Source organism: Phocoena phocoena, chromosome 14 (genome assembly GCF_963924675.1).
Source record: "Phocoena phocoena chromosome 14, mPhoPho1.1, whole genome shotgun sequence".
NCBI classification, from domain to species: Eukaryota; Metazoa; Chordata; class Mammalia; order Artiodactyla; family Phocoenidae; genus Phocoena; species Phocoena phocoena.
In genome coordinates this window covers 15,179,233-15,204,774 of record NC_089232.1, presented here as the reverse complement: position 1 = coordinate 15,204,774, position 25,542 = coordinate 15,179,233, and the positions used below count along the sequence as shown (strand labels likewise).

Genomic DNA, 25,542 nt, shown 5'->3' with positions numbered 1-25,542 from the left:
AAGTAAACAACTGAGTGGATGAATAGATAAATAGGTAGATAGATAGACAAAGGATAAAAGACAAATCTTCTATAAAGAAAAATTCCAAATAACTTATGAGGATACTGCATCTCAAGACAGTGGAGCTTTATTTATTTTGATGCTCCGTTGTTAGATGTATTCACACTTAGTATTACTATTTCTTCTTGGAGAATTGACCCTCATCATTTACATATTTTCCCTCTTTATTTTTTATAAGATTTCTTCTTCTGAAGTCTGCATTATCTGACATTAATATAGTTAGTACAGATTTCTTGTAGAGTTTTCATGGTATTACTTTCTCCATTTTTTCACTTTTAACTTTTCTATGTCTTTATATTTAAAGTATTTCTTGAACAGCATATAATTGTTCCTGCTTTTTTATCCAATCTGATTTTTAAAAAGTCTTTTAAATGACATGTTTAGACCATTAATATTTAGAATATTATTTGTATGGTTGGATTAAAATTGTCATCATGCTGGTTTTTTATTTGTTTGTTGTTTCTTTTTTCCTCTTTTTCTTTCCTCTCTTGATTTAATTGTATAGGTTTTATGATTCCGTTTTATCTTCTCTATGGAGTTGTTATTCATACTTCATTAAAGCAATTTTTAGTGGTTATCCTAGATTTAAAATATAGATTTTCAATTAATCCAAAACAAACTTCAAATAATATTATACTTCTTCATGCATAGTATAAAGAGTTTATAATACCATACTCCCAATTCTCCCTCTCATCCTTTGTATTAATGTTGTCATATATTTTACTTTTATATGTAGTGTAAGCACTACATATTGCTACTATTTTTGTTTTTTATAGTTACCTTTTAGGAGAATAAAAATAGGATATGAAATTTATTTTACATCTGTTCCATTTCCAATGTTCTTCATTTCTTTGTATGGATCAAAGTTTCTGACTCATAGCATATTCATTCTGCCTGAAGAACTTCCTTTAATATTTCTTACTGAGTAGGTATACTAGCAATGAACTCCCCAAATTTTTGTTTTGAGAAATTCTTTATCCTTTATTTTGAATGATATTTTCACTGGTATATAATTCTGAGCCGGCAGATTTTGTTTTTTCTTTCAACAATGTAAAAATATCCTTTTGTTATCTTTTTACTTGCATGATTTCTGACATAAAGTCTGCTGTAGTTCTTATCCTTGTTCTTCTGTAGATAATATGTATTTTTTTGTCTGGCTGCCTTCAAATTTTTCTCTTTTTCTTGGTTTTTGGCAGTATGAAGTGTGATATGCCTGGGTGTATGTTATTATTGTTGTTTACCATTTATATTTATCCTGCTTGATATTCTCAGAGTTTCTTGGATCTCTGGTTTTGTGTCTGCCTTTAACTTTGAAAAAACTTGAGCCATTATTTCTTTGATATCTCTTCTGCTGTGTTTTCTATCTCTCTTATCCTTCTGGGATTTCTATTACATGTATGTCAGACCATCTGATATGGTACCAAGCTCATGGATATTCTGTTCTAGGTTTGGATGGGGGCAGGGGAGCGTTTCACTGTTTTTTCTCTTTGTGTATGAGTTTGGGTAATTCCTACTCACTTACCTTCAAATTCATGGATTCCTTGTCTGTGTTCATCTCATCAAAGACATTCTTTGTATCTCTTACAGTCTTCCTCATTTCTAACATTTCCATTTGATTTTTAATTATAGTTTCCATCATTTTATTGACATTTCCCTTCTGATCTTGCATGTTGTCTACCTTTTCCGTTAGATCCATTAACATATTAATCACAATTAGTTTAAGTTCCATCTGTTAATTCCAACATATGTGTCAGACTTGAGTGTGATTCTGATTAATTTTGTATCTTTTGGGATGTATGTTTGCCTTGCCCTTTCACATACTTCTTAGATTGTTGTTGAAATCCAGACATCTTATGCAGAACAGTAGATACTGAAGTAAATAATTTTTATGCCTGGAAATGATCATGCCTTTCCTTCTACTTGGCCTTCTGTGTGGCATGTTATATTAAATCTGGTTAGAAATTCGGCTAGATTTGAAGTTTGGTGTTGCTGTGGTTGCCCTCAGTATACCACAGTATTCAAATTGTTCTAGTGATACCTTGTGTTTAGTTTGGGCTTGTTTGCCAACAGTCATTTTTTCAATTTCTGTTTTCCCTGACCTTGGGTCATTCTTTCGTTTTATGCCCAGAGAAAATCTGTACCTTGCAGCTTTCCACTCTCTATTCCACTGTTATTCTTCCTGGTGGAAGAAGTGAGGAGGAATATTCCCTTGTGTTCTGATTAAGTTTCTATCCTAACAAAGCACTGTGCTCCTTTTTCACAAAATTCTGAGCTTCACAGTTGTTCCTGTCCCTCCTCCAGCTTTAGTAATATTTGTAATATTTAGTAATATTTGTAGCCCCCAGGGACTTCACACTCTCATGCTACCCTACATTCAGTCTTAGCAACTTATTTTTAAAATTCAGCAACATCTTCTAACTAGTTTAAACGGCAACCCAAGGCATCTCTCCTAGGTAAGCAAATTCTCGGGTCCTGTTTCTTGCTGTGGAGAAAACTGTGGGTACCAGTGTCTCTTCAAATTTTGACTTAGTTGGTTTCTCTGAAGCCTCACTTTTCTGATGGGTTCAATACAAGTCATTAACTTGCAGTTTGTGCAGATTTTTCTTTGTTGTAAGAGTGTCAGTGGTGTTCTTTCCAGCTCTTTATGTGCCCAAATTGAAACCAGAAGCCTTGGGCTGTTTTTCAGATAAAAAGGATGGTGTCTCTGAGAGTGTTTGTTTTCCAGCTTCCAGTTATCATTGACCTGAGAAACCCAACTCTGAAGCCTAGACATTGGGCAGCTATTGAACAAACAGTTGATGCCACCCTAGTAGACCTTGACATTCCATTAACCTTGGAGAAGCTCTCTGAGTTGCATGTTTTTGACTTTGCCCGAGAAATCCAGGACATTTCTGGACAGGCTTCTGGAGAAGCTGCCTTAGAAACAGTTCTTAAAAAGGTAAACCTGAAAAATGTATATTCTGAAGATCAGGGAATGTAAAGGTTTTCATATTCAGTGAGATCAACTTTTGTTTTATCTGAATGGGTTTTTCAACATTGCAGCTTTCACCCTCTCATTATCAGTTATCCTGTGCTGTTTCCTTACATTTATATCATTATTATTGTTATCACCTCTATAAATATCTTCTTTCTGCTTAGCTTATAATCCAACAGGAACTTGATGGCAACAAATTTGCATGCTTTATATAAAGAACCACATACCAAGGAAGATCTCTTATGCCAAAATACATTACCTTTCAAACTTACACACTAGAGAAGATTCACTATACGAAATGCTTCAAAAGCACATTGAGAAGATTTCTCTACTTAGGATATTTAACCTCCTTACTCCAAAAACACACATCTTCCAAGCATCTATGTAAAAAGAATTTTTTTCTTTTAATTAAAGCATGAAGTGGGAGGGAATACACATGAAAGTATCACAAATTATTCATATGTTTTAATGCTATTCAATAAAATTAAGCAAATCATTGTCATCTAACCTAGAAGATTTTAAGAATTTTAAAGGCAGAAGGAGATTAGGATAATTATGGAGTTTTCACTTGTTTCATTCCACGTGCATTTATCAAATACCTACACACAAATGAATTGAGCTATCCTAAGACTTGAACTATTTCTAAGGTGGAGGATTCTTGGAAAACAACTGAATTTGTCGTCCTCCCTCACCGTGACTCCAAAGATGTGTTTATCCTGGGTGGCACAGATGACATACAGGTGGGTAACTGGGTTATTGAAACTTATGTTGAAGGTTCTTGTGAGACCTAGTCCTAAATATTCTATGGGAGGTTATGATGAAGGACTGAAATATGAGAGTTATTAAACAAGGAAAAATCTAATTGGGAAGGCAATATATGAATATGAATAATTGACATGAATACTTGTACATGAAATATTTAGTAAAGCAATATATATATTATATATATATATATATATATATATATATATGAGTTATAATCTTGTAGTTGATAACTGTTGAGGAATTTAGAAGAGCAAAGAGATCAGTTGTGGCTGAAGTGATCAGAGAATCCTTCCTAGACCAGCAAAGACATGCTGGACCTTAAAAATCTGGGGGTCTGATAGGCATAGATGGGAATGGAAGGCATTTCAAACCATTTAAATGAGGCAAAGAAGCGTGAATGAGCATTTCAGGTTTATATCACACTAAGAAGCTAAATTCACTTGAATTTTTTGAGATTAGGAGTAGATGGTCATGCTCTATTAACAGCAAAAGAAGATAAATCTAACCCATGTGTTTGGAATATTCTTAGTGACTTAAAATCCAAAGGGCACATTTGTTTAGCAAAAGAATCTGGGAATTATGATTCAATTTAAAAAGCAAAGCCCACACAGAGACCTATATTCAATATCCTGTAATAAACCATAATGGAAAAGAATATGAAAAAATTGTACACATATGTATAACTGAATCACTTTGCTCTACAGCAGAAATTAGCACAATATTATAAATCAACTATACTTCAATAAATTTTGTTTAGAAAAGCAAAGCCCTGGCCTGTTATGGTGTACCCAGGCCAGAATTAGAGATGAAATGGCTTTGCCAGGTGTAGTCTGGCAGACCCAAGATGGAAATCAGTCAGTATGAGGCCAGGTGATGCCAGGTGATGGAGCTTCTGCTCTCAAGAAGTTTATAATTTAAATAGAGCAATTAAAATCCTTTAGATTAACAGACACAGTTTTTTAAATGTACATGTTCTGCGAGGGGTGCTGTGGTATAAGAGGAAGGAGTAGGGGAGGGGAGAGGTAGAGGGAAAACTGTCTATAATCATCCAGAGCTTGACATGAATGAGTTCACTTTTCCTCTTCCTCAAGATAATTGAGGGAAAGTGATGTTTCATTGGGTAGGGAAGGCACTTACTTTTTCAAGTTCTGAGCACTTTGAGAAATAAAGACCTGGATGACCAAATGATATAAAGAAGGTACCAGATACCTTGTAGGGGGGAGACTGGAGAAGACTGCTGAGCTAAACAGAAATGTGTGCCATTAATAATTACAGAAACAGCCAGGATTTGACAATCAGAATTTCCTTGGTGACATTTAAGAGAACATCATAGTGCATTACATACCCTAGTGAAGGAGAGAAGGAGGGGAAGTGGATGGGTGGGAAACAGTAAGTGAGATTAAGCTGTTTATTCAAAAAGTTGGCTTTTAAATGGTTTGGGATTAACATATACATACTACTATATATAAAATAGATAATCGACAAGAACCTACTGTATATATAGTACAGGGAACTCTACTCAAAATTCTGCAATAACTTATACAGGAAAAGAATCTGAAAAAGAATGGATACATGTATGCGTGTAACTGAATCACTTTGCTGTACACCTGAAACTAACACAACATTGTAAATCAACTATATTCCAATATAAAACTAAAAATGTTAAAGTAAAAATAAATAAATGGGCTGTTGGAATTAAATATCTGTAATTATCTTTGAGAGCAAAAACACATGGTGTCGCATGTATTTTCTTTGCCTTTCCTTAAAGGTCCTTCTTGATGACAGCACCATCAACATTGCAACCATTGCCTCATCACGTTACGCTGGCCCACTGAAAACTCGAGTGGATGACTGGCAGAAACAACTTGCTTTGTTTAATCAAACACTGGTGAGTAAGGATCATTTCAATTCATGGACTCAGAGAATTGGATTTAGAAATCATTTGTTCAGTCACTTAATTATTGTACAGTTTAGATATTAGATTTAATTATTGACATTTTATTATGCTCAAAATGTAAGGAAAATGCAAATATATTGAACTCTTCTTTGCAAGACTACACCATCACCCTGTATTAGTTATTATTGCTGTGAAACAAAGTACCACAAACTTAGTGGTATAAAACAATCTACATTTATAATCCCACAGTTTCTGTGGGTCAGGAGTTCATAACTTAACTGGGTCTTATACTCAGGGCCTCACAAGGGTTCAGTCAAGATGTGGGCCAGGACTGGGCTCTCATCAGAGGTTCAACTGAGGAAGGACGTTGGCAGAAATTATTTTCTTGCAATTCCGGGACCGGGGGCTTCATTTTCTCACAGGCTGTCAACCAGAGGCCATCCTCAGCTCCTCCATGTTGCCCACAGTTTTTTTGCATGTGGACTTCCTCAACCAGATCACTTGCTCCATCAGTCGAGGAGGGAAGAGAAAGTCTCCTGGCAAGACAGAGGTTACAGCCTTGTGTACTGTACACATAACTGTGTACATCCTGTTATCTTTGTATATTCTCCATAGCTAGAAGCAAGTCACGGTGGCACCCACACTCAAGGGGAGAGGATCACACAAGGTCAGGAAGCCCAGGTCTAGGGGGCCACCTTAAGAGTCTAGCCACAGCAACCTCATATTTACTAAACAAATACTGCTGCTTGAAGTCTCCTTGGCGCCCTTCCTGTCATACACACCTCCTCTTTATTTTATTCAACCTCAGATTATCCCATAATAAAGAACCCACTTACTCTGGTCTCACTTTGTTCCCATCCAATCTCTTTCCTAGACTTCCTTTTTTTACCTTGATTTAACTATGGTGTGGTTTTTATATGTTCTAATATGAAAAGGTATCTGTGAAATAATAAAGGCACTAAGTAAGAAAAGGCAATTTGTTCCATCCTCATTTCATAGAGACCTCTATGGTGAATCCATCCTCTTCAATGGGGACTTTTTAATCTGACGCCTGTCCAGCCTTCTGTACTGATGGCTGAGCCCCATGAAAGGAGAGACTAAATTTAGATCAAAGTAAAGGGCATGTTTCCATAGAAGGTCCTTAAAAGAAGCAGTGCTGAATAGTAGGGATCCTCCAGAGAATTAAGTGTATAGTGTGAGACCTGAAATAAACCAAGGAGTGGTTGGGACATTAGGGCTTAAGCATAGCCCCCAAATCTAGAGTGAGACACGAGAAACCCTTTCACAGATCTCAGGCCCACACATGCGATGGCAGGAGGTGCAGAGGAACGGTGAGGTCTATAAACGTTAGATCTGACCCTGCACTTCTGCTCTCTCTGATTAACAGCGATTGTCTCTAGGAGAAAAGTGATGCGTGATTTTCTTCCTCTTCCCAGTGTTCTGTCTTTGCCATGTGTTCTGTCACAAGCAGGTTTTACTTTTTTGATCGAAGAAAATGAATCATATTTCTTCTTAAAAAGAGGGAGAGGGAAGAATGATAGACATAATTGAGGTGGGCAAAAAAAAACCCACCTTTTTTGCTAACCATTTTTATATTTGGAAATAGTAAGTAAATCACTAAACTTACCACTTCCCAACCCTTCAGATTCCTTTAAGTAAGCATCGTGCCTCCACCTAGAGTGTCTCCTCTGGGCATTTTAATCCTCTTTCTCTGGGTCCATTCTGGTTACCACACAGTAGTAGACTCGTTATAACTCTACTCAGTACAAAAAATGGGTTGAAATTAGGCTGAGGTGAGACTTGGACCTTTTAATCAGGTTTCATTTCAAAGAACCTGTGAGAAGCTGCCAAAAGGAAAAAGATACCGTGAATCCCCCTGTAATTATTTTTAACGTAACTGTATTTTTTCAACCTGAGGTTAAAAATCTGGTAATGTCCCTATTTTTCTCCTAGGAAGAGTGGCTGAACTGCCAGAGAAACTGGCTCTACCTAGAGAGTATTTTTAACGCTCCAGATATTCAGAGGCAGTTACCTGCAGAGGCCAAGATGTTCCTTCAAGTGGATAAGTCATGGAAAGAAATCATGAGGAAGGTGAACCGGCTGCCTAATGCGCTCCGAGCAGCTACTCAACCAGGTAATAAAGAAACCACAAAGGAATTACGGTTATCTAAAAGGTCCATCACCTGTAAGATTCTAATAAAATGTGGTACATTCAACCCTTGATTCCAGTCAGCGTTGATGACCAGGAACATCTGTAGTACATTTGACACTCTTGCTAAACAATGTGAATCGAACACTGTTGTTATTTTATTACTATTTGCATTATTATTATCGTCATCATCGTCACCATGTTTCAGCTCAGTTCATAGTTTGGGCACACAAGAATGTACTTCTTTTGCTGTTTTTAGAATTAGGGGATCCTGCCACAGAGTATCAGTGATGCTTCCATCTCACAATTTAGGCTACAAAAAATACATTTACATTCAGTTGACCTATTCTGTTAAAGTTCTCACAGACTTATAACCATAAAAATTTCCACACCGTATTTTAAGTAATTCATTAAGACCACTTACGAATATTGCCACTAATGGTAATTCTAATCTCAGGGTTGAAATGTGTTTTATTTATTTTTTAAATTAATTTTGATTGGAATATAGTTGATTTGCAATGTGGTGTTATTTTCTGCTGTACAGCAAACTGAATCAGTTATACATATACATATATTCACTCTTTTTTAGATTCTTTTCCCATACAGGTCATTACAGAGTATTGAGTAGAGTTCCCTGTGCTATACAGTTGAAATGAGTTTTAATAAGTTCTGTTTCTAGGGATGTGGAATCAAAGTCCTTCCAGGTGATTACACATACGTGGTGATTGAACTTTGCGGTTTGTATCACAGCCTCAGCAGGATTGATTGTTGTTCTGCAAATGGCAGCACACTGCCTATCCTGGTGATACGGATAGAGAGCTTCCTTGTCAAGCAGAGGCAGCCTGCTGGACTATACTCTTTGCCCAAAGACTCTTACATAAAACATAAACAGGCAGGAAAAACTCTATGGGATGATAAAAATCGAAAACCTTAAAACTTTGGGGCTTCAAGAGGCTGCCCACAATCCTTGGTTCCTGGTCCCCTTCCAGTCACAAATGCATCACTCCAGCCTCTGCTTCTGCCATCACATCTCCTTCTCTGCCGCTTATAAAGACCCCTGTGGGGGATTCCCTGACAGTCCAGTGATTAGGACTCCTCTCTTCCACTGCAGGGGGCACGGGTTTGATCCATCGCTGGGGAACTAAGATCCCACAAGCTGCACAGCACGGCCAAAAAAAGAAAAAAAAAAAAAAAAAGACCCCTGGGATTACACTGGGCCCACTGCATGATCCAAGATAATCTCCTTATCCTCTGATCTGTAACTTAACCACATCTGCCAGGTGCCTTTTTCCATAAAAACTAACATATTCTCAGGTTCTCGGGATTAGGACATGGGTATATCTGAGAGACCTTTATCTTGCCTAGCACATCCACTTAATGTGCATATCCAAACCTTTTGCTGCAAAAATATTAATGTGTTTTATTACAGAGTGCTGCCCCAGTGCCAACTGGACTTTTGTTATATAATGTAACTTTTGAAATTTAAAAAAATCCAAAATACATTTGGTCCTAGGGATTTCAGATAAAGGAGTGTGGACCTGTATATATCATTTCAGATGATGATAAAGCAGTGAAGAAAAATTAAGCAGGGTAAAGGCGCTAGAGAGTAGTTGGGGGCTGCAGTGTGTGTGTGTGTGTGTGTGTGTGTGTGTGTGTGTGTGTGTATGATGAAAGGATTTTTTGATAAAGTGGCTTTTGAGTAGAGATCTGCAGGAATGAGGAAATGAAACATGTTCGTGGATCTAAGGGAGGATTGTTAAAGGCAGAGAGAAGAACAAAGACCCTGCGATAAAAGCATGCTTAGCGTACATGACTGTCACCAAGGAAGCGAGAGTGGGGTGGAGTGCAGCACACAGGAGAGGGCTTAGGAGTGAGGCCAGAGAGGAGAGTGTGCTTGGGTGGCGGGTTGGGGATTGGATTAGGTCACTGATCACGCAGAGACTCGGAGACCGTGGAAAAGACCAGATTTGATTCTCAGACAGGTGGGGAAGCCAGGCACTGTGATACGCACCAAAACATCAAGTGAGACATGAATCTTGCTCCTAAAGGTGCTGCAGTTTACTGATAAAGACATAGGATGCTATTGCCACAATTTTTTTGCATCTAAATATGGCAGAAAAAACAGAAGACATGAGTAAGAAAGTGACAGAGAATGTGTAGTGTTTAGAAAATGGCAACTGTTTGGCTTTGGTTTGTGCACTCCCAGCCCCCAAAACTGGGGGATGACAGATAAAAAGGTTTCAAATTAATTACCTGTTCATCTGTGGCAAATATCAAAATTAATGTTATTATTCAAAGTTATAGTTAACATTCTTAGCCAACACCCCCAATTTTAACTTATTAGACCATTCTTTCATCAAATAAAAGCAAAACTTTAAAAATGTTAATATCATATTTTACTTCCACTTAAAATTATATTCTCTATTTATTTTAACACAACTTTACCAGTACCTTTTTTTTCAATGAACAGGACTTCTGGAGACTTTTCAAAATAATAATGCATTACTTGACCAAATTCAGAAGTGTCTAGAGGCATATTTAGAATCAAAAAGAGTTATCTTTCCAAGGTAAGTTTATAAAGCTACCAACAATATTTTTTAGTAGTTAAGAGTATCCATGGGCTTCCCTGGTGGAGCAGTGGTTGAGAGTCCACCTGCCAATGCAGGGGACACGGGTTCGTGCCCCAGTCCGGGAAGATCCCACATGCCGCGGAGCGGCTGGGCCCGTGAGCCATGGCCACTGAGCCTGCGCGTCCGGAGCCTGTGCTCCGCAACGGGAGAGGCCACAACAGTGAGAGGCCCGCGTACTGCAAAAAAAAAAAAAAAAGAGTATCCATTAATTTGTTAAGATATATTTAAAAACAAGCTATAAAATCAAAACATCTGGGAACCAAAGAGAGAAAACAAGAAAGATATTTCATAATAGCAATCCAGCTAATATCTTGATTGGGGCGTGTAAGTGTCAAGGATAAATACACAATATTTGGTTTAAGTGGATAAGTACCCAAGGTGCTGGAAGGATTCTTGATCACAGCATCGTTTCACTGCTGGGTGTGTATGTGTGTACCTGCATGTATGTGCGTGTCCACAGATGGGTATGTAAAAAGTTAGAGACCTTTGTTGCCTGAGCTGGTTTCTTTAGGTTAATTGGTGGCCTAAGAGGATTACTGTAGAAGTCATCTAAGAGGTCATTGCACAAATTCCAAATGAAATTTTTTACTCATCCATTCATTCTAGAAACATACCAAATGTTTTGCTCAGTGATAAAAATACAAAGAAGAAAAGGCCAGATCCCCACTCTAATGGAGCTCGTGGTTAACAGGTGGACAGTCATGTAAATACACCATTTCAATATAATTATATATGACTACCTGATGGTAGCAAGTGCTCCAGACTTCAGTCATTGGGGCACATTGTACCGTAACACAGACAATATCAAAAAATGGCTCATCTTTCATGGATTTTTCCTGTTAGATATAAAGGAGATGGCTGTTAAGGTCTCTCCTAGGACAAGCACTGAGTCAGCCAGGGTTAGGTGCTTATGTGGGTTACTTGGATAAGAGGGGTTGTTGCTGGGTACCAGGACTGGGTATGTGTGTGCACAAGATATCCAAGAGCTGGAGGATTTGATTGAATTTAACAGATTCAGGCAACATGGGAAAAGACAGAAGAGTTTGAGGTTTGGAATGTGCCTTTTAAACCAGTGGTTCCTAACTTGAGTCTCCCAAGACCAGAGAAAATCTATACCCTGTTTTAATCTTTAGAGAAATCTGGACACAAATTTACCTGTGATAATATTGAACACCAAAAAGCATCAACTTTTATTTTTCCTTTTGTTTAGAATTACATCAACTAAGTCTACAGTGTTTATTATATCAGAAGGCTCTGTACACACTGATTTCATGCTCCAAGCCTTAATGAAGGCTTACTATGAGCCATGGACCAAGTTAGGTTCTGGGGACTCAAGGTGAATATAACACTGTTCCTTCTCCCACAGGGCTCATAGTCCAATCTTGACAGTTATCTGTTTCATTAGTTGAAAAGAGGCAGGGGTACAAATTATTACCATATGTGATATTTTAAAGAAGCAAGACTAATAGGGTGCAACCCAAAACATCTTTGTTTCTAATGACAGCCTCTGTGTTCTCTACTAGGGGCTAGTTTCTTCCTGTCCCTGGCCAAAATCTTGAGCAGGCCGCGTGAATTTTCTGGTCATTCTCTGATAATAATACAAAAAGTTCTCATTACCTTAACCCATTAAATGATCTATAATAATCAAAACTCTGAACTTCTTTCAAAGTGAAAACATCCCCCTTCTCTGGCCTAAGCCTGTTGCAAGGCTGAAGGCTTTAGTGATGATGAGGATGTGTGGCATCAGCCCTCCCCACTTCCTATTAAGTTCCTGAGGTCTCCAGTTTGGGGACAGGAAAGGGAGGAGAGGCAAGACGGCAGGAGAAGCCTGACTTGGCTGGTACCCAACTGGGCCCCTCTCTCACGTGGGGCCTTCCACGTGCTAATGGGATCCCTCCAATCCTGAGGGATGTCTCATAGGCAGCTTCCTCCACAGGAGTGAAGTGTCTTCTTCAGCCAGACCCTCATCCTTCTCGCTCATCCCTGGGCATCCAGGTGTGCCCCTTCTCCAGTTTTTTTTTTTTCCTAGGGTATCTTCATGTCTCCAAATGGCCCTGTTGGGCAGTATCTAAGAAAATCCCAGGCAGGATCACACCAGCATGGCCCCCATGTGTGTAGTCACAGAACCAAATAAGGTTCCTGCAGCCACCCATTCATCTATTCAACAAATTATGTACTGAATACCAGGTATATGTGGGGTACAAGGCCAGATTCTAGGGAAAACAAGTAATATATCTTCACTCTAGGAGCTCAAAGCCAAGTAACAGACATACAACCAAATCAGTATCTTAGCAAGTGCTGGCATCTTTACAATTTTTATGAAAAATATCTACTTTTTACGTACCAGGCACTCATTCCAGATGTTTGAGGTGCATCCACAGTAATCTTTATAAAAATCATATTTAGAGACACGTGGCCTCCCAGACCCATGAGATAGAGGTCCAGTAAGTCAGTGGATGGGGACGATATGTGGCTAAGGGATTTATCTTTCATGTCCATACAAGGCTTTGCTTCAGTTTCAAGTTACATTTTAAGCATATTCTTTCATCTAGATTTTACTTCTTGTCAAATGATGAGCTTCTGGAGATTTTGGCCCAGACACGAAATCCCCAAGCTGTGCAGCCACACTTAAGGAAATGCTTCGACTCCATTTCAAAGCTCGAATTTGCTCTCGTGCCTCCAACGGAGGGAAGAATTCCTGGCATGGAGGCAGAGCCAGAAAAGATTTACACTAATGATATTTTAGCGATGCTGTCACCAGAGGGAGAAAGGGTAAGGGCTTTTTGTTTATGATTCTTTATGCATCAACTTTGTTACTCTTCTAGGGTGGAGGGTAGAGGTTTATTCAGCATCAGCTAAACATTCATCAAGTGCTACTGTGATCTGGTCTTCTGCCGGCTCAGCAATTTCAAAGATAATCAACGATAAAATTCTTGCCCTCGAAGAACTCAAAGTCTAGCAGAGACATAGTCAAACAATTGAAAAGCCCCACAGAAAATGCAGTAACAGAAGCTCTGTTCTTGGGAACAGGGTAGAAAGTACTGGAGCCAGGTCTTAACTCTTCATAAGGGGAACAAGAGTAGGGTGGTTAAGAGCTAGTTCTACTGCCCAGACACATGGATTCCACTCCCAATCTGTAAAACAAGGATTAGTAATACTGCCTGATTAATGAGTTGCTGGGGATTTTCAAGTGTGTATGTAAATTACTTAGAACAGTACTGAGCGGGTGCTATGAAGTATTAGTTGTCATTGTTTGGCAGCAGCCTCTCCGGGGCCCGGCACAGTGCCTGTAAACACCAAGCAAGTGAATGCATTAGTAGACTGTGGGGATTCAAGTGGCCAGACAGAGGAGAATCACACATACACACACACAGGCAGCCAAGGAAGGTGGAGAGGAGACATGGGAGGGACAGCATTCCATACAGAGAAATTGTGCAGGGAAATGCCAAGGATTTCAGTCCAGGTAGAGCACAGTAGTGTATCTATGGGATTGGAAGGAGCCCATAGACATTTTTCTTGTCCTACACATGCACCCAATGCTCATAGCAGCATTATTCACAATAGCCAAGACATGGGAGCAACCTAAGTGTCCACCAACAGATGGATGGATAAAGAGGACATGGTATATGTATACAATGGAATATTACTCAGCCATAAAAAAGAATAAAATTTTGCCATTTGCCACAACATAGGTGGACCTGGAGGGTTTTATGCTAAATGAAATAAATCAGACAGAGAAAGACAAATACTGCATGTTTTCACTTATATATGGAATCTAAAAAGTAATACAAGCTAGTGAATATAACAAACCAGAAACAGATTCCCAGATATAAAGAACAAACTCGTGGTTACCAGTGGGGAGAGGGGAGGGGGAGGGGCAAGATAGGGGTAGGGGGTTAAGAGTTACCAACTACTATGTATAAAATAAATAAGCAGCAAGGATATATTGTCCAGCACAGGGAAATACAGCCATTATTTTGTAACAACTTTAAATGGAGTATAATCTATAAAAATATTGAATCATTATGTTGTACATGTGAAACTAATATAATATTGTAAATCAACTATACCTCAATAAAGAAATTTTTTTACTTGTCCTAAATTGATCCTCTTGCAAAAGAATTTGTTCATCACTAGTGCAAAAGAGAAAGGGGAAGGCCTAGGCTAGGATCCAGGGAAAACATGACATGTAAAGGGAGTGTAGAAGAAGAACAGATGCAGAAGCCCAGACAACCAGGGCAGTCAGGTCATTGGTAGTCCAAGAAATAAATATGAAAAGGGTTTTAAAGCGTCGATTGGACTGGATGATTGGGAGAGCACTGGTCACCTTAATGACCTGAACAGATTTAGAGGAGTGGTTGGGGCCAAAAATCAGATGGCAGGAAGTAAGGGAAAAAAGTGGAGGAATTCATTTAGTGCACATAAACTCCTCTTTCCGGGAGTTGGCTCCAAAGGGAAGCAGTGAAATAAAGCACCAAGTGGGGGCGGGGGAGAGGGGCGGTGTAAAGAGAGGGGTAGAGTAGGTATCAGTAGAAGTGCCAGTGTTCATGTTCAGGCTTCCATGTTTACCTAGCTCAAGGTTCCGTTACAAAGTACACAGAGTGTACAGCCTACATGTTATCACAGTCTGATTATCTTCCAGGTGAGCCTGGGGAAAGGCCTCAAGGCCCGAGGCAACGTGGAGGAGTGGCTGGGCAAAGTGGAAGAAGCCATGGTCACGTCTCTGCGTCGCCTGTGCAAAGCTGCCATTGCTGACTATCTGGGGAAACCGAGGACAGTATGGGTGATCGCCGGCCACCCTTCTCAAGTAACTTACACTCCTTAAATCTCCGCCTCTGGATCCTGTTTGGGTGAGATGCATCACACACTGAAGAAAGGTGTTTCCATGCAGGTGATACTGACCATTTCTCAAATCATGTGGTGCCGCGATTTGACGGAGTGTTTGGAAAGAGAAGACGGTAATCATTTAGAGGCCCTGGAAGCTTTTGAAAAAGTAAACTTTGAGGTGAGATTACGGCAGGGTGACATCGAACATAGTGCCGTGCCAGATGGTCCCAGTGGCTTTTATTGGCGTGGTTAATGCAAATTCACTACTTCAGAAATTGTAAGCCTCTGACATGACATCCAAAGCTTTGGGCTTCTCACTAAAACTATTTCTGTTCAAGTTTTCTCAGCGACACTACCCTGATGTTTGTGTAGTATGTATATGAATATTAAAAATAGAAGGAAAGCGTAACTCAAGAGGAAAATGTCAGGATTATAATGGTTTGCCACCTTTAAGAAGAAATGTTATCCTGGGTCCTGATCTCTCTCCTAGAAGTGGATTCAATCCCGGAAAACCACAGGATTTGTGCCATTTCTATTCTTAGGCCCAACATGTGCTTTTCTACTGTTTTATAGAAGCCTCAGGCAACTATCAATAAAGCAATAAATAACTGAATGAATTAAATACCATTCTACACAAATTTTTGAGCTATTGTTGGGAAATGCAACTTTACAGCCAGGCCACATCTTTAACTCCAAATTCAATTCTACTTCCAAGCAATGTTGCATTTTTAAAGACTCGCCCTTAAAACAGAAAAAGGAGGAAACAACCTTCTTGAAATAGGAAAAATCCTCTCTCATGAAGGTCCTCGATAGAATTTCAACTCAAAGAGCCCCAGAGAAAAGACTTGCTAAGGAAAGTCCCATTGACCTCTTTGTAGAGGTGGCCCCTGATCAGGGTCAGCCTGAGTGAAAAATCAGCACAACAGTTTAAGGCTTTCAGAGGCACTGCCCTTCTCTGAAAAAGATTTAACCATTTATGTGAAAATCAGGAACTCAATCTATCAAAAAATGCTTTCGTTTAATCAATCATTGGCTTGGTTTAAATGCTCAGGATTTCTGACTATTCCCCCCTCCCCCACCAAAAAAAAAAAAAAAAAAACCTATCCCTGAAAATGAAGTGTACTACCTTAATCACATTAGATTTTTAAGGAGAACCTTCTTCTCTAGAGACATCATGACATGGTGGTTAAGAGCATGGGCTTTCCTTGAGGCAAATGTCTACTCAAGTGTAATTTTTGCTACTTGATAACTATGTCAATTTCCTTACCCTATGTGACCCTCAGTTTCCTCTAATGTGAAACTGGGGTAAAGATAGTACTGTACTTCACAGAAGCCTTATAGGAATTAAATAAGTTAAACTGTTGTCCTGGGTCACAGAATTACAGATTCTCACTAAATTTGGAATAGACATTTGTCAAAACGATCTAATTTTATAGGTATCTAATTTTATAGATAGTTTCAAAAAATGCCTATTCCAAATTTAATAGTAAAAAGATATATATGTAAGCTGATTTTTGAAAATTTTATATCACATTTTTTTTTAATTTTTAGAGATTAAATGCCCTGGCTGCAATAGTCCGAGGCACTCTTCCTAAATTACACAGAAACATCATAACTGCCTTAATTACTATTGATGTACATGCAAGAGACATAGTCACTGAACTTGTTCAAGCCAAGGTAACTCTTTCACTTAAATAAAATCATATATTTCTTTCTGAAATTAATACATCTAATATGTGTATCATTGTCATCACTTATGTAGGTAGAGGTAGTTGAGTCCTTTGACTGGCAGAGACAACTGCGCTATTATTGGGATATAGACCTGGACAATTGTGTGGCGAGGATGGCGCTCTCTCAGTATACTTATGGCTATGAGTATTTGGGTGCATGCCCAAGATTAGTTATTACTCCTCTCACGGTAAGTTACTGATCATTTAGGTTCATTACTGCTTTTTCCCCACCAAAATAGTTCTGAAAAGTTTCCTTCTACCATTAACCCTTGAAAGGACTTGCCATGAATACATCTTTGTAAAGCAGAGATTTCCACTTTTTGATCATGTGCCTGGATTTTTTAGTATATTTCAATTGCTATAGAACCTTTCATAAAAAAATAATGACCCTCCTGCTATAGAAAGGAAAGGACTTATGAATTTGTGGCCAGAGTCAGTTCCCTTCAATAATGACAATTTGATAAATTTCTTCAGGATCGCTGCTACCTTTGCCTCATGGGGGCTTTGCAGCTCGACCTGGGAGGCGCACCAGCTGGTCCTGCTGGCACGGGGAAAACTGAGACTACCAAAGACCTTGCAAAAGCTCTCGCCATCCAGTGTGTGGTCTTTAACTGCTCCGATGGTTTGGACTACAAGGTACGGTCCTGGCATCTGAGCACTAAGTGTTTTATGTGGCTTTCTCTATTTGCAACATGACATAACAAAAGGAGAGAACGGGGTGATGGCAAGCTAGGGAAAACTAGTGGGGCAAGGAATGATTAAAGTAGAATAAATAGAGCAAGAGAGGAGAGTCAACACAAGGCAATCCGAGTGGGCCAGTTAGGAATCAAGGCCAGGGGAGGATTGGTCAAGTGGTGGTGAGATTAAAGACCTGTTCGTGTCAGTAGGTAGAAAGAGGGGAGATGAGATACAAGACAGAATAGCAGGGAAATCTAGGAACAAGGAATAAGCTTACAGGAAGGGATGAGTTACGTACTGAAATGTGCGGTGTTACGTATTCAGAGTTACGTATTGAAAATGAAACATGTAGGAGGTGAGAATTCACGGTAAGATTTTTCATTGAGTAGTTATCAGAATTTTTCACTCTTAAAAATTATTGAGGGCTTCCCTGGTGGCGCAGTGGTTGAGAGTCCGCCTGCCGATGCAGGGAACACAGGTTCGTGCCCCGGTCTGGGAAGATCCCACATGCTGCGGAGCGGCTAGGCCCGTGAGCCATGGCCGCTGAGCCTGCGCTCCGCAATGGGAGAGGCCACAGCAGTGAGAGGCCCGTGTACCAAAAAAAAAAAAAAAAAAAAAGAAGTTATTGAGACCTGGGACTTCCCTGGAAGTCCAGTGCTTAAGACTTCGACTTCCAATGCAGGGGGTGCGGGTTTCATCCCTGGTCGGGGAGCTAAGATCCCACATGCCTCATGGCCAAAAAACCAAAACATAAAACAGAAGCAATATTGTAACAAATTCAATAAAGACTTTAAAAAATGGCCCACATCAAAAAAAATCTTAAAAAAACAATTATTGAGACTTCCAGAAAGTTTTTGTTTATATGTATGGATTACATCTATTGATATACACCATGTTAGAAATTAAAATTGCATTTAAAATATTTTGGGGGGGGGATTTCCCTGGTGGCGCAGTGGTTAAGAATCCACCTGCCAGTGCAGGGGACACAGGTTCGAGCCCTGGTCTAGGAAGATCCCACATGCCGTGGAGCAGCTAAGCCCGTGCGCCACAACTAATGAGCCTGCACTCTAGAGCCCGCAAGCCACTACTGCTGAGCCCACACTCCACAAATGCTGAAGCCCGTGCGCCTGGAGCCTGTGCTGCGCAACAAGAGAAGCCACTGCAATGAGAAGCCCACGCACTACAACAAAGAGGAGCCCCCGCTTGCCACAACTAGAGAAACCCTGCGTGCAGCAGCGAAGACCCAACGCAGTCAAAAATAAATAAATTTTAAATAAACAGGCTTTCTTTTAAATAAAGTAAAATAAACATATTTATTTGTTTTAAAATAACCATAATAAATTCATTACATGTTAGCATAAACACACTTTTTAAGAAAAATAACTATTTTCCCAAACAACTAAACATAGTATAATCTATAAAAATATTGAATCACTATTCTGTATACCTAAAAGTAATGTAATATTGTAAGTCAACAGTACCTCAATAAAAAAAGTTGATGAGGATAATTCTTTATAGAAGAATCCCAGCTAATACATGCAGAGGGATAATATTAGAAATTACTATTTTGCAAACTCTAAAAAATTAATAGATCTGTTAATGATCAACTTTGCTAAAACCACATTAAAAGATTAATTGGAAGGTTTGTAATGGATGGATCAGGCTAATTATCCATTGGTCAATCAAAACATCACTGAAGGGGCTTCCCTGGTGGTGCAGTGGTTGAGAGTCCACCTGCCGATGCAGGGGAAATGGGTTCGTGCCCCGGTCCGGGAAGATCCCATATGCCGCGGAGCGGCTAGGCCCGTGAGCCATGGCCGCTGAGCCTGTGCGTCCGGAGCCTGTGCTCTGCAACGGGAGAGGCCACAACAGTGAGAGGCCCGCGTACCACATTAAAAAAAACAAAACCTCTTAAAATAAAAAATAAAAAAATCACTGAATTTGAGACAACCAGGAAACATGTATCTTCTTTGGTACACAATCTGAATTATTCCTGTTCAGAAATTTTTAAACCTCAAACTAATGAATTTAATTAAGTGTCTAGATTTAAATACAGCTTTCAAGAAGTATATAAGGTAGAGAAACATGTTAACCACAAGAATTCAATCAGCCAAATATGGAATGCAAGAAATTCCAAAGGGAAAATAACCTATAGACCTTTAAAAAATAAATTGCATAAAGGGGGGAGGATGCAGAGAACTGTTATAAATTTAAAGAGATTAAAAGACACATTAACCATAAGATAGATAGCTAGTGGGAAGCAGCGGCATAGCACAGGGAGAACAGCTCAGTGCTTTGCGACCACCTAGAAGGGTGGGTTAGGGAGGGTGTGAGGGAGATGCAAGAGGGAGGAGATATGTGGATATATGTATATGTATGGCTGATTCACTTTGTTATACAGCAGAAACTAACACAACATTGAAAAGCAATTATACTCCAATAAAGATGATAAAAAAAAAAGACACATTAAGCAGTGTTTGGACCTTGTTTGCGTCCTTATCCTACTGTAAAAGGATCATTTTAGGACCATTGTGGAAAATTGAACATGAACTGTTGTTAGATGACATCAAGGAATTACTTGGGTTTTGGTAAAACCAATTACTTGATTTTTGTTTGAATGTGTTAATGGTATTGGTTTGTTTTGTTTTGTTCTGTTTTTAGGTTCTTACACATTACAGAATCTGTGATGAAATACTAATGATGTCTGGGGCTTGTTTTAAAATACTCCAACAACAGCATAAAGTGTTGGAAGTATTTTAAAAAGAGCAAAATGTTGATGATTGTTAAACTGAGCACCTTCTTTTACCTCTTGTGTACGTTTGAAATACTCTGATACAAAAAGTTCTTTTAAAGTATAAAGCATCAAAATTAAAATGGCAGAAATACCTCCAAAAATTCTTTTTTAATGGTTAATCAATTGCTACACAATTAGTGTCTTTCAAAAAGAGGTGCGGGGGAGAAATTAGCCCCTGACCACTATCAGTTGGGAGCTGGCCAGGTTCAAACAGACTCTGTGCTTCTCCAGTTGAACTCAGACAGCTTCATAGACCACCAACGTCAAACTTGGTCACTTTGTGCCCCTGATGCCGTGAGACAAAAACCACACCATAATCAAATCTGAGAACAGACACAAACAAGAACTCTGTCCAAACCACAAAAATGACCGAATATCCTCCTCTCTCCACTAAATGGAGTAACTGCTACATCTTTACTGACACCTTGAGCCACACTGCCCTATAGACTCCTAGATAGATGTTATTATGATACCCATCAGAGAATCGCCTCAGCTTTCTGCCAACAAAAATTTAGAGTGACGTGGTGTCCCCTAAAAAGGCATGTTCAAGTCTTAATGACTGATAACCTGTAAATCTGACCTGATTTGGAAGTAGGGTCTCTGCAGATACAACCAAGCTAAGCTGAGGTCTTACTGGACCTGGATGAGCCCTAATCCAATAATTAGTGGATTTGTAAGAAGAGGAAGATTCGGTTATAGACACACAGAGAGGAGAAGGCCATGTGAATATACACAGGAGGTGAGCCAAGGAACACTCAGCATTGGCTGCAAACATGAAAAGCTATGAAGAGATGAGGAAGAATACTGCCCTAGGACTTTCAGAGTGAGTATGGCTTGGCCAACACCTTGATTTTAGACTTATAGACTCCAGAACTATGCAAGAAAAAAATTCTGTTGTTTTAAGCCACCTAGTTTATAGTCATTTGTTACAATCGCCCTTCAAAACTAATACATAGAGCAATACCCTGCTTCATTGAACCTTCCTCAAACTTGTCTATAAGAAGTCCTTTTAATGTTCTTTTACTGAGACATCTCATGGTTTCCCATGGTCTGTGGTCTCCCTTATTGCAATAAGCAATAAACCCAATTTTTTTTTACCATGGATGAGTTCCAGCGGTCTTTTTGTTTTTTAACATCTTTATTGGAGTATAATTGCTTTACAATGGTGTGTTAGTTTCTGCTTTATAACAAAGTGAATCAGTTATACATATACATATGTTCCCATATCTCTTCCCTCCTGTGTCTCCCTCCCTCCCACGCTCCCTATCCCACCCCTCTAGATGGTCACAAACCACCTAGCTGATCTCCCTGTGCTACGCGGCTGCTTCCCACTAGCTATCCACTTTACATTTGGTAGTGTATATATGTCCATGCCTCTCTCTCACCTCGTCACAGCCTACCCCTCCCCCTCCCCACATCCTCAAGTCCATGCTCTAGTAGGTCTGTGTCTTTATTCCCGTCTTACCCCTAGGTTCTTCCTGACCTTGTTTTTTTCTTTCTTAGATTCCATATATATGTGTTAGCATACGGTGTTTTTCTCTTTCTGACTTACTTCACTCTGTATGACAGACTCTAGGTCCATCCACCTCACCACAAATAACTCGATTTCATTTCTTTTTATGACTGAGTAATATTCCATTGTATATATGTGCCACATCTTCTTTATCCATTCATCTGTTGATGGACATTTAGGTTGCTTCCATGTCCTGGCTATTGTAAATAGAGCTGCAATGAACATTTTGGTACATGACTCTTTTTGAATTAAAGCTATGGGCATTGACTGCAGGCATGCTATAGAGAGAGAAACTTTAGCAAAGAACCCATATTGAAGATAAAGATCTGGAATTTTTAAAATTGAGATGTAATTGACATATTATATTAGTTTTACATGTACAACATAATGATTTGTTATATGTATGTATTCCAAAATGATTACAGTAAGTTTAGTTAACATCCATCACCACCAATATGTTTTCTATGTCTTTGAGTTCATGTTTTTTTTAGATTCCACATAGTAGTGATATCATACAGTATTTGTCTGACTTATTTCACCTAGCATAATACCCTTGAGGTCCATCCATTACATATTGTCACAAATGTGATATATATATCACAGCACATTTTCTTTATCCATTCATCCATTGTTGGAAACTTAGGTTGTTTCCATGTCTTGGTTATGGTAAATAATGCTTCAATGAACATGGGGATGCAGATATATTTTTAAGTTAGTGATTTTCATTTTCTTTGGGTAAATACCCAGAAGTAAAATTGCTGAATAACATGGCACTTGTGTTTTTAATTTTCTGAAGAACCTTCATAATGTTTTCCATAGTGGCTGCACCAATTTACGTTCCCACCAACAGTGCACAGGGGTTCCCTTTTCTTCACATCCTCACCACACCTGTCATTTCTTGTCTTCTTGATAATGGACATTCTAACAGGTGTAAGGTGACGTCTCACTGTGGTCTTGATTTGTATTTCTCTGATGATTAGTGACGTTGAGTATCTTTCGGGGTACCTGTTGACAATTTATTTATGTGTCTTCTTCAGAAAAGTGTCTTTGCCCATTTTGAAATTGGTTTGTTTGTTTGTTTTCCTATTGAGTTGTATGATGTCTTTATAAATTTTAGATATTAACCCCTTATCAGATATATGATTTGCAAATATGTTCTTCTGTTCCTTAGGTTGCCTTTTCATTTTGTTGATGGCTTCCTTTGATGTACAGAAAGTTTTCAGTTTGATATAGTCCCATTTGACTTGGAATTTTCTTCTTTTAAAACTTCTGTCCCATTAATATCCTTTGAGAAGTCTTCTTGTACCCCCCACCACCCGGGGAATGAAACCATTGCTCTACAATATGAAGGAGCTCCTCAGCTTTGTCATCCATAAGACCAGCTTCTTCTTTAGTCTTATCCATTCTGTTGTTTAGTCTATCTATTTCATTTTTGTAATCTTGACTATAATATGATTAATTTCCAGGATTATTTCTTATCTCTCACTAATTCTTTATTTGAGCATCTTGGTTTATGATAGGAATGCAATTTCCTCTAAAATCTCTCTGAGGGTTCCATTTGAATTTTTAAATCTTTTCTTTTGTTTTCCAAATTACCTCCATTTTCTTCAGGGTTGCTCATTTAGTTTATTCTTCTTCTCTCTTCCTTGATGGTGATGTTTCTCAAATGTATGTTGACTTTTGCTACTTAGTTCTTAAGTGAGCACTGAGTTGATTAGTGAGAACGAATTGTTTCCTCAAAAGGTCCCTGCCTTAAATGAAAAAGCTCCCGTGATCTCTGTGGGAGTGTAGGATGTTTGGTTAGCAGGCTTCCCCATACAGTGTGTGGGCATGGGCAGCCAGGAAGCCAGAAACATTTTATAAATGCCAAAATAATAAGGATTTTTCTTCTAGTAGTGAAGTTAAGTGGGTTTCACTCTTGGATGGAGCTGTCTATCCTTTTGACTCTCAGTTGAGTAAAGTGGAGGTCTGAAATCATCTATCTTTTTCATCTCTGCTTTCCTTATCTCCCAAGCCTAATGTCTTCTTCCAATATCTCCTTATATCTCCCGAAGACAGACCTCCCCCTTTCTCTAAAAGGCAGTCCTTGGGTTTTAGGCTGGAGGGAGAGTGTCAGCACTGCCAGCCTTAAGAGCCTGTTTACTCTACTTGGAATAAGGAGGGGGAAGGACAGAGAATGGAAGGACCCACAAACCTGATCTTTCCAAGTACTCATCTTTGGCTAATTCCCAAGGATCACCCTGGGACCTGTGTCTGCTTTTCTTGCATGTATTTCTGTTGGGTTCGGAGTTTCTTGGAGACCCCCCTGAAGGGCAATTCTTCATTCCCTCTGTCTTGGGCCTGCATTCTGCCCTTCTCAGTTGAATAATCTGTATCTATGTACTTTCCATCTTCCAAGATTTTTTTTTCAAAACTTTCTTCCTCCTGCTGGTTTCCCTTCCATTATACTTTTATCAAACAGGTACAGGTATAAGTGTAGATACAGAAAATGGAGAGAGTTCTACCTTTCTGTCATTCATGGGGCATTTAGGAGGAAGGGATGGTAGCAGTATATGCTCAGTTGACCATCTTGAAACAAACAAAAAAACATTAGCTCTATTTTTAAAGAGATAGTATAATGAAATATTTGTAAAAATGCTTAACCCAAAATTCAAGTCTCTTAAGGAACTTTCCTGTGTAGATAGCCACAAGTACATATTCATCCTCCTCCACCATTAAGATTCTGCTGTAGAAGAAATTAACAACCATTACCCTGTGCAGCTGTGCTTCTGCTCAGTGGTTCCTGTTTGTTGTCCGCCATGTGTAGTACCTGGTAAAGATGATGAAAGCTCTACCAGTAAAGTTTTTCAAGGTTTTCTTAAGTCATTGAGTGTGTCTATTCTAGGTGTTAGTTTCTTTGGGAACCTGTGAAGTATTTACATAGGTGAACAGAGGTTATGAAAAAATAGGAAAATTGGTCAGATTGTCATTTTATTTAAAAATAAAAATTAGCTTCAGATCATTTATAGAGAAGACAAAAAGATATTCCTCTTAGAGAAAGGTGTTAACTTCTGACATAAGACCAGGATTCACATTACACCATTGCTGATTTCCAGATACCACCTATTTTCCTTTTACTATTTCAGCTCAAAATTTAACTTTTGAAAGAGTTCAACTCTACAATATATAGTTGAATGTATTTTGATTTCAGATGATGGGGCGCTTTTTCAGTGGTCTGGCACAGTCAGGGGCCTGGTGCTGCTTTGATGAATTTAACCGAATTGACATAGAAGTTTTGTCAGTCATCGCACAGCAGCTCATTACCATCAGGAATGCCAAAGCTGCAAAGGTAAGGCGCTGGTCAGTTGTCTGTGGAGATCACGTTTCTTAACTTCATAATGAATTTACAGCATGTTGCATCTTAGGAAGGACAGTGCTGACTTTAGCCTATGTATTCCAAGTTTCCAGTGTCATTGGTGAGTATTACAGCCATGGGACTTAGTTGGATGAATAATTGCTCATCCAGGCAACACAGAGAAACAACTG

The 25,542-nt window shown here is 39.0% G+C and overlaps 1 protein-coding gene across 1 annotated transcript in view; it reads left to right on the top strand.

Moving 5' to 3' along the window:
- DNAH6 (dynein axonemal heavy chain 6) overlaps positions 1–25,542 on the top strand; it is a 299,272-nt gene that overhangs the window by 108,487 nt on the left and 165,243 nt on the right. The window contains exons 18-29 of the mRNA XM_065890616.1: positions 2,786–2,998; positions 3,682–3,774; positions 5,568–5,687; positions 7,650–7,830; positions 10,316–10,412; positions 13,028–13,247; positions 15,118–15,282; positions 15,367–15,480; positions 16,854–16,979; positions 17,065–17,220; positions 17,507–17,668; positions 25,208–25,345. Of these exons, the coding sequence (XP_065746688.1) occupies positions 2,786–2,998; positions 3,682–3,774; positions 5,568–5,687; positions 7,650–7,830; positions 10,316–10,412; positions 13,028–13,247; positions 15,118–15,282; positions 15,367–15,480; positions 16,854–16,979; positions 17,065–17,220; positions 17,507–17,668; positions 25,208–25,345 (1,785 nt within the window). The remainder of the gene's footprint in view (positions 1–2,785; positions 2,999–3,681; positions 3,775–5,567; positions 5,688–7,649; positions 7,831–10,315; positions 10,413–13,027; positions 13,248–15,117; positions 15,283–15,366; positions 15,481–16,853; positions 16,980–17,064; positions 17,221–17,506; positions 17,669–25,207; positions 25,346–25,542) is intronic.